Raw genomic sequence first — 8881 nt, 5'->3', positions numbered from 1 at the left:
AAACTTATCTGAATGAGACAAAATTCATATTCCCTTAAAAATAATCAAAAGTGAAAGAGTGGCATTTGAGACTTTCACCAGGTTGTGCAAGCATCGCCTGGAGGCTTTATCGAGTTATGAACATTTCTTTTCCTTATCCCCGAAGGAAACCCCTGACTCACACTGTAGCCACGCCCTCCCCTACCCCCTTTCTCCCCTCGCCCCACTGCCCTGGCAGTCAGGAATCTGCTTTCTGTCCCTAGGGACGCTACTCTAGACCTTTCAGATGAGTGCCCTCGGTGGCCTTTTGTGTCTTGCTTCTTTTCACGCAGTCGTGTCCGCCATGCGGTCACACGGACCAGGACCTCACTCGTTCCCTTCTTGGCCAAGTAAGAGTCCTTGGTGTGAAGACACCACTTTTCCTGCATCCACGGACGGACATCTGGGCGGTTCTCACCTCTTGGCCTTTGGGAATGGCTGTGCTCTGCTTGAACACCTGTTTTCAATTCTTTTGGGGTAGAGACCTAGGAGACCTGCTGGGTTACATGGCAACTCTGTTTAACTTTTGGACAAATTGCTAGTCTGTTTTCCACACCAGATACACTGTTTCACATTCCCAGCTAGTGTTTCCGCAGCCTTGCCAACTCTTGGCCTGTGTTCATTTTGTTTCTTGATCAAGGCTCTGTTTTAAACCTTTGAGTTCCAAACCTCCGAGAGTCTTGTCTCCCTGACTCCTCCATGTCTGCTCCCTCGCTGAACTCAGGGGCTTCCATCTTGCATGTTATTCAGAATCTGGTACTTCTGCCTACCACCCTCATCCCCACCCAGATCCAGCCTCTCCTCCCCCAGGATCTCCCACCTGGATCAATGCAATGGCCTCTGCCAAGCTCTTACTCTCACCCCCCAGTGTGTTTCCATCCCCTCCTCCCCCAGCAGCTAAGGGAGCGAGTGAGGGGCTGAGTCAGGACGCTACCCTCCTCTGCTTAGAACCCTCCGTGGCTCCCACCGGCCTCCAGGCAAAAGCCCATGTCCGCCCTGGGGCCACAGGCCATTCTGGCCTCTGCAGTGTTCCAATAAACCAGGCCCTGGTCCAGCCTCAGGGCCTTTGCTCTGCCTGCTTCCTCTGCCTGGAATGTTCTCCCCACTCTGTCTCAGGCGTTTATTTCTTGACCACCCTCTCACTCAACCAGCACCATCATCCACCTGCTCCACCACCATGTCTTCTTCTTCTCTTCCTCCTTGAGCTCAGAATCTCTAACTGTCAGCCCACGTGGAACCCACCCCTGGTGTTGCAGACCCAAAGGGTGGGGCTTAGGCTGTTTGGGCCCTAGCTCTATCCCTAGCTTATAGACCAGGGCCTGACCCACTAAATACTAAATATTTGTGCTTGAATAATGGAATGGATGCAAATGTGTGTACATGTATATACATTAGAGATCTTCATTATCTAGTGCTGCTGCCTTTCAACCAGCTCATGATGTATGGGATGTAGCATGTCGACTTATATTTTTAACCTTTGGAATCTAGTAGAAAGCTCCCATCCCACTTCCAGTGCACGCTGCCATCTGGTGGGGGGACCGGTTTGTGCGATTGTGTGTTGCGGTTACTCCGTCACTCCCACTCATAGCAACCCTGCAAAGCCACACCGACTGGGCACCAGAACAGAACAGTACCTGGTCCTGTGCCACCATTACTGCTCTGGTGAAGTTCATTCTCGCAGCTGCTGTGTTAATCCATCTGATGGAGGTTCTACCCTTTTCACTGGCTCTCTGCTTTCACAAGCACAATGTCCTTTTCCATACGTGTCCAAAGTATCTGGGGCCTTGCCATCCTGGGATCTAAGGAACATTCTGGGAGCACTTCCTCCTAGATTTGTTTGTTTGTTTGTTTTCCTGGCAGTCCTTGGTACTTTTGATATTCACCAACATCCTCAACCAAAGGCATCAATTCTTCTCCTTCTTCCACACTCGCATCCAGCCTTCACGCGTATAGGAGGGGATTGAAGATGCGATGGCATGAGGCAGGCACTCGTGTCCGCAAAGTTACATCTTGGGTCTTTTACTCTTTCAAAAGGTCTTGTCCAGCAGACTTGTCTAGTGCAATATGTCGTCTGAGTTCTTGCCTGCTGTTTCCACGAACACTGGCGGTGGATCCAAGTGAATTGAAATCCTGGAACACTTCAATCTCTTCTCCCTTGTTTATCATGTTGTCTATCGGTCCAGTTGTGTGTTGTCATTCATATTGAAAGTCTTTTTTGTGGGGTGGTGGTGGTGAAGTTTTATTTCTATTGACTTGGGTAGGGATACATCACCTCAAGGAAATGCTATTCTCACCTTCCTGGTCTGGTTTATAATTGTTCTGTTTTGGCGGCACTGCTGTGCTTGCTGCTAGCAGCCTCTGAAGCAGTCGTCTTTGATCTTCATCAGTAAGTGAGTGCATTAACCCTTCTTGGCTTTCATCGAGCCAGATCGTGCCATCCGCATACCGCAGGCTGGGCTTGAGTCTTCCTCCAGCCCCGACGACGTCACATGCTTCTTCCTAGAGTTCAACTTCTCAGTTTATTTGCTCAGAATGAAAATTGAGTATAAAGTATAGAGAAAAGATACAACCGTGCTGCACACCCGTCCCGAGTTTAAGCAAATGCTCTGTCTCCTTGTTTTGTTGAACGACTGCCTCTTTGCCTATGCCCAGGTTTCCCGGGAACACAGTGGAGTCTCCTGCAAGGCCCGCTCTTTCCACTGTTAGCCATAGTCTGTTATGATGCACACAGTCCCAATACCTTTGCACAGTCATTCAAACACAAGTAGACATCTCCCCCATACTCTTTGCTTTCGGCCAAGATCCATCCGACATCAGCAAGGATGTCCTCTGTCCCTCGGTCTCTTCTGAATGCAGCTTGAACGTCTGGCAGCTCCCTACGGAGAAATTGCTGTGACCATTGTTCAGTGACCTCCAGTCCTCAGGATATGGTCTTGATCATTTCTGTGAGTCGCCGTTTGGTTCGGCCGGTACCTGTGTTCTACACGTCTTGGCCTTGGCGAGTGAGTGCGACCCTGCATCAGTTTGTGCAAACATTTCCTTTGGTTCCAGGAGTTCCTAGGACCCTGTTTTTCCAACTGCTTTCAGTGGAGCTTGGATTTCTGCCTTCAAGACCACTGGTTCTTGCTCAGATGCTACCTCTTGAAATGACTGTATCTCGACTCGTTCTTTTTGATGCAGCGACTCTGTGGACTCCCTCCACCTTCTTTTGCTGCTTCCGGCATCGTCAATACTCTGCCCATTGTTGTCACGGGCCCTCAAGAGTCAGCATCTATCCTGCCCCATCTCTGCTGCGAACTGGCACTGAATTTCAACCCCTGATCTTAACCCAAAGGCCAAGAAGCAATGTCATTGAATTACTTTTTGCAGATTAAGAGAGATTGATTCCAGGCATACTCTACAGTAATCCCGCCTCATACATTTTATATATATATATATATGTTACTCTACAGTAATCCCGCCTCATACATTATTTATATATATACATATACATATACATATATATATATATATATGCCAGCCCATTCTAAAATAGGATTGTATCACATTGATAACCATTATAACCCAATTCAAAGGCATCCCTTTGATTTGATTAAGACTCCTAGGGAGCCCTGGTAAGGAGCCCGGGTGGCTTGGTGTGTAACAAGTTGGGCTGTTAACCCAAAGGTGACCAGTTCAAAACCACCCGCTGCTCCATGGGAGAAAGATGAAGCTTTCTACTCTTGGCAATTCCCAGTCTCAGAAGCCCACAGAGGCAGTTCTAGTCAATCCTAGAGAGCTAGAACAGACTTGATAGCAGTGGAATGGGCCCTGTCGAAGTCCATAGAACTGCTCCGTAGGGTTTCAGAGACCATAAATCTTTAGGGGAACAGCCAGCCTTATCTTTCTCTCTTGGAGTGGGTTGAGACCACTGACCTTACAGATAACAGCCTAGTGTTTAACCCCAGTACACCAGGACTCCTTCTGCCACAGGCGGAGAGTAGGGTTTGTAACCCACACACTGGCTGGACACACAATTCAAACCATGATGGTTACCTAACGTGTATCACCTTCCCTAACACAGATGGTACCCCCAAGGTTATCAGGGGTCCCCTTCCTTGCCCTCTCGGTGTACTGCCCTCATATGATGGATGAGGAAACTGAGGTACCGAGACTTAAGACCCTCAGGGCTCAATATCACACAGCTCTGAATCAGCAGAGCTGGGATTTGAAACCCCCATCTCTCATACCCTGCACCCCTTCTGTGCCAGCCTCCAAGGCCAGCCCAATGTACCCCTGTCCCACAGCCACCTCAACAGATCCCAGGTCGTGGCAGTGCCTGCCAGGCAGAGCTGGGTGATCATTCCACGGGAACAGTTCACCGAGTTTGACACGCTCCTTGTCTGGGGGACCAAGGCAGGCAAGCCTCTGTGGCCCCAAATCTCCGTGAACCTGGCAACCCGAGGTAACACGTGGTGAGAGGGCTCGCTGTGTGGGGTGGGCGGTCCTGGAGGCCCTGGCTCAGTGGCCCCTGGCCGCCTCATCCCCAGTGAACCTGGACGCCCCCTGGCTGTGCCCGGACCTGGAGTTTTCAGAGGATGAGCCCCTGGAGACTGTTGTCCAGTGGACTCCACCCACATGGCTGTCCCAGCAGGAGGACATGGTCTGCCAGTTCTACTATCGAAGGTGCCAGGAGGAACCCTGGACCCTGGTGAGTGTCAGAGGTCAGCACGTTGGGACACCACTTCTATAGCAGAGAACCAGGCCAAGGCCCACTCCAGCCCTGCCCACCCTCCACTCCTGCCCAAGTCGGCTGCTGCTAAACATCTTCCCCCAGACGCCACACACTCGGACCCAGATTCTCCTTGGAATCCTTGAGAAACTCACTCAACTTCCCCTAGCCCTTTGATGGACAACTCAAAGTCCTCCAATAGCTTAAGTTAACCTTCAAAGCTTAAGTTAACCTTCAAAGACCACCAGTTGGCAGTCATGGGTTCCCTTCCCACGACTACTCTATCCTAAGTCAGTTCTGATGTAAGTCGAATACTCCACACCCCACACCCCAATTTTCATTATTACAACTTTTTATTGGCAGTGTTTTTATAAACTTGGTTGCTATTTGTCTTTAGGGGGTGGGCACATTACACTCAAGAAGGATAACACCAGCAAGTGACACCTCATAACACTGCAGGTAGGACACAGTACTACTAATAAAAACAACCTGCTGCCCCTGAGTGGGTTTCAACTCAGCCCCTCTGGGGAGGGTTTCCCACACCAAAACCCAAACACTGCCTTCGAGTTCATGCCACCCTATAGGACAGGGTGGAACTGCCCCTGTGAGTTCCTAAGCCTATAACTTCATGGGAGTAGAAAGCCCCATCTCTCACACAAGGAGCAGCTGGTAGTTTCAAACTGCTGACCTTGCAGTTAGCAGCCCAGTATGTAACCACTCTGCCACCAGAGCTCCTAGAAGGTTTCCCAGGCTGTCAATCTATGAGAGCAGATGACCTCTCTTCCTCTCTCAGGGAGCAGCTGGTGGGTTTGAACCAAAGAACTTGTGGTTGTTAGTCTAATGCTTACCCAATGGCACAACCAGGGCAGATGTCAGGCTCAATGATGGCTCCCAGGATTGGCAGGCTGTTAGCGCAAGTCCAGACCCAGCAGAAAACAAGCAAACTACCCCACAGGGCCCACTTCTATAGGACTTAGGTCACATTCATAAGCAACTTTCCTTTCAATTGCATTAGGGTTGTAACCTGATGAAGGGAGTTTCACTCCACCGTCATCTCCTTACAATGGATTGTCTGCTCCCAGCAGATCCCATCACGGGTTGATTCCACTGTGCTAGTCACATCATGGGAGACTACTAGGCCTTAACTGCCAAACCAGAGAACCCGGACCCAGCCAAGTTGACACAAAATCTAATTCCCACACCAAACAGGGACTTATTGAATCCTTGCAAAAACGCTTTGACGTGCTTTTTTTTTTTTTTACATCTATCCATTTCACAGAGGAGGAGGAGGAGGGCCTGACTTCTCGCAAACACTCTAAATAAATAAATAAAAGCAGCCCGCACCGCTGAACACCTACTGTGTGTCGGGCCCTGAGCTCAGCTCTCCGCAAGGATGCTCATGATCACCCTCCCTGTTTTGGAGCTGAGGCAGCTGAACTTCAGGGAAGTTAAGCAACTTCCCCAAGGTGACCCAGCAAGACACATTCAGAGGGGTCTCAGGGAGGAGACGAGCCAGTCAGGGTGCGATATAACAACGATGAGAAATACAACTTTCCTCTAGTTCCTAAATGTTTCCTCCCCGCCCCCACTACCATGACTCGAATTCGACCTGGTAAGTCTGGCTAGACCAGAGGATGTACACTGGTACAGATAGGAACTGAAAATACAGGGAATCCAGGGCGGATGAGCCCTACAGGACCAGTGGTGTGAGTGGTGAAACAGGGAGGGTAAAGGGAGAGTGGGTAGGAAAGAGGGAACCGATTACAAGGAACTGTGTGTGACCTCCTCCCTGGGGGACAGACAACCGAAAAGTGGGTGAAGGGAGACGTCGGACAGGGCAAGATATGACAAAATACCCATTTATAAACTATCAAGGGCTCATGAGGGAGGGGGGAGCGGAGAGGGAGGAGAAAAATGAGGACCTAATGTCGGGGGTTTAAGTGGAGAGAAAATGTTTTGAGAATGATGTACAAATGTGCTTTACACAATTGATGTGTGTATGGATTGCGATAACAGTTGTATGAGCCCCTAATAAAATGTTTAAAAAAAAAGTTACATGAAATGCAGAGCACATTCTGGAAGTGCACTTTCGGAAGTCGTGTCCCTCTCTAACAGGGCGGAGGGCAGTCGTCTGACCTCACTTGACTGCGTGGGGTGCTGAGAAATGGGGTCTGTATTCTTGGCGGCCATGTGGCTGACTAATACGGAGGAATTCTGTTTCCAGAGAGAGAATGGCTGTTGGAGACAACCAGCTGCCCCAGGCCCAGCTCTTGACCCAAAACGCCACAATAAGGGGCAGACACCTTGTCACTGCCATTGGCTTTCATTTGAATCATGTAATTGGGGGCTCGTACAACTCTTGTCAAAGCCGTCCATCCATGGTGTCAAGCACATTTGTACATATGTTGCCATCATCCTTTTCCAAACATTTTCTTTCTACTTGAGCCCTTGGTATCGGCTCATTTCCTCCCTTCCCCCACCCCCCCTTCCTCATGATCCCTTGATAATTTATAAAAGCATTTTGTTCATGTCTTACACCGATTTCTGTCTCCCTTCACCCACTTTTCTATTGTGCACCCCCCTGGGAGGAGGTGACATGTAGATCCTTGTGATCGGTTCCCCCTTTCTCCCCCCACCTTCCCCTTCCCCTCCTGGTATCACTACTCTCCTGATTGGCCATTGTCTTTTATGTGGTAGATGCAGACTTGGTTATCTGATTGCCTGGGTCCCGATCAGAGAGAACAATAGTGAATGCTTCAATTTAGAGAGAGAGAGAGACTTGCCGTCTGCCAGCGCTGACGTAGGACTTAGTCATGGGAATGGCAGTGCTGGGACAAGGCCTGCTGACCTGTGTTCTTTGAGGGGTCACTTAAGCTCCTGGAGGACTTGCATTTGTTCACCAAAAGGCGAGAAACATCTTACTGGGACATTTTCTCAAGGATTCCCAGCGCCAGGACACACCAGCTCTGGGACCTTGGGCAAGTCGCTTCACCTCTCTGAGCCTCAGGATCCTCTCGGGTCAAAATAAGGAGAATAAGAAACAGATCGATTGCTGTGGCATGAGCCCACGTGGCTGCAAACTGCGAAGCCCACCCTTTGATACCAGCAACCACTGGGGGTGGGTGGGGGGTGGGGGGAGATCAGGCTTTAGGCCCAGAAGGAGTGATGGTCTCTTTTTCTGTATATGAATCCAGGATGGATAAATCTATAGCGCCAATGACTGGGTTAGTAGTTCCTTAGAATTATGGCTGGAGAGGGGCTGAGGAGCTCATAATAATGAACGCAAGCAAGGACAGGTTCTAAACTTGATTGTGGTGATGATCACACAACTCTTTAAAAATACAAGTAGGCCACTGAATTATTAAAGAAAACAAAACAGAAAGAGTGATTGTCTCAGAAACTCACAAGGGCCCTTCTACCTTAGCCTAGATAGTGGTCGCTATGGTCAAGTGCTCTCACCTTGTCCTCAGCCCCCTCCCTCTTCCCCGTCTTGGCCCCTCCCCAGCTGGAGCCAGAACTGACGTCCAGACCCCTGGTTCCGATTGAGATCCAGGACCTGGAGCTTGCCACTGGCTATGAGATGTCCGGCCGCTGTCGGATGCAAGCTGAAGAGGACCTGTGGGGCGAGTGGAGCCCCACCCTGTCCTTCCAGACACCACCCTCCGGTGAGGATCTCGGGCTTGCCCCCAAACCCTCACCCCCGTTTCTGGACGGCTGGTCTAGTTTGTTTCTCCTTCCTTCCTCCCCATCAGCCCCCAAAGAAGTGTGGGTGTCCGGGAACCTGTGTGAGACCGCAAACGAACAGAAAGCCTTGCTTCTGTGGAAGGTGAGCTGCAAGGACCCATCACGTGTCTCTGCGGTTTCTCTTACAGAAAGGGAGTTTCAGTGCTGGCAGGTCGGGTCCATGGAGAGCAGTGGTTCTCAACCTCTCTTGTGCCACGACCCTTTCATACAGTTCCTCGTGTGGCGGGGATCCCCAACCATAACATTATTTTCATTGCGACTTCATCACTGTCAGTTTGTTACGGTGACCAATCGGGTGGCCCCTGTGAAAGGGTCATTCGACCCCCAGGTTGAGAACGGCTGGGGTGGCGCTCCACCACCACACTGTGGTCGGGTTGCCTCATGGCCCCAGACGGATGCCTGAGCCTC

The 8881-nt window shown here is 50.3% G+C and overlaps 1 protein-coding gene across 1 annotated transcript in view; it reads left to right on the top strand.

Annotated features, from left to right (window-relative positions):
• IL27RA (interleukin 27 receptor subunit alpha) overlaps positions 1 to 8881 on the top strand; it is a 21247-nt gene that overhangs the window by 1158 nt on the left and 11208 nt on the right. Inside the window, exons 3-6 of the mRNA XM_004715577.2 lie at positions 4305 to 4462; positions 4548 to 4708; positions 8235 to 8394; positions 8482 to 8562. Coding sequence (XP_004715634.1) covers positions 4305 to 4462; positions 4548 to 4708; positions 8235 to 8394; positions 8482 to 8562 — 560 coding nt within the window. The remainder of the gene's footprint in view (positions 1 to 4304; positions 4463 to 4547; positions 4709 to 8234; positions 8395 to 8481; positions 8563 to 8881) is intronic.

The sequence above is a fragment of the Echinops telfairi genome, unplaced genomic scaffold, assembly GCF_000313985.2.
Source record: "Echinops telfairi isolate 266 unplaced genomic scaffold, ASM31398v2 ScPeMD7_30;HRSCAF=105, whole genome shotgun sequence".
In the NCBI taxonomy this organism is placed as follows: domain Eukaryota; kingdom Metazoa; phylum Chordata; class Mammalia; order Afrosoricida; family Tenrecidae; genus Echinops; species Echinops telfairi.
Note: the sequence above shows the minus strand (reverse complement) of the source record. Positions and strands in the feature narration are given on the sequence as shown.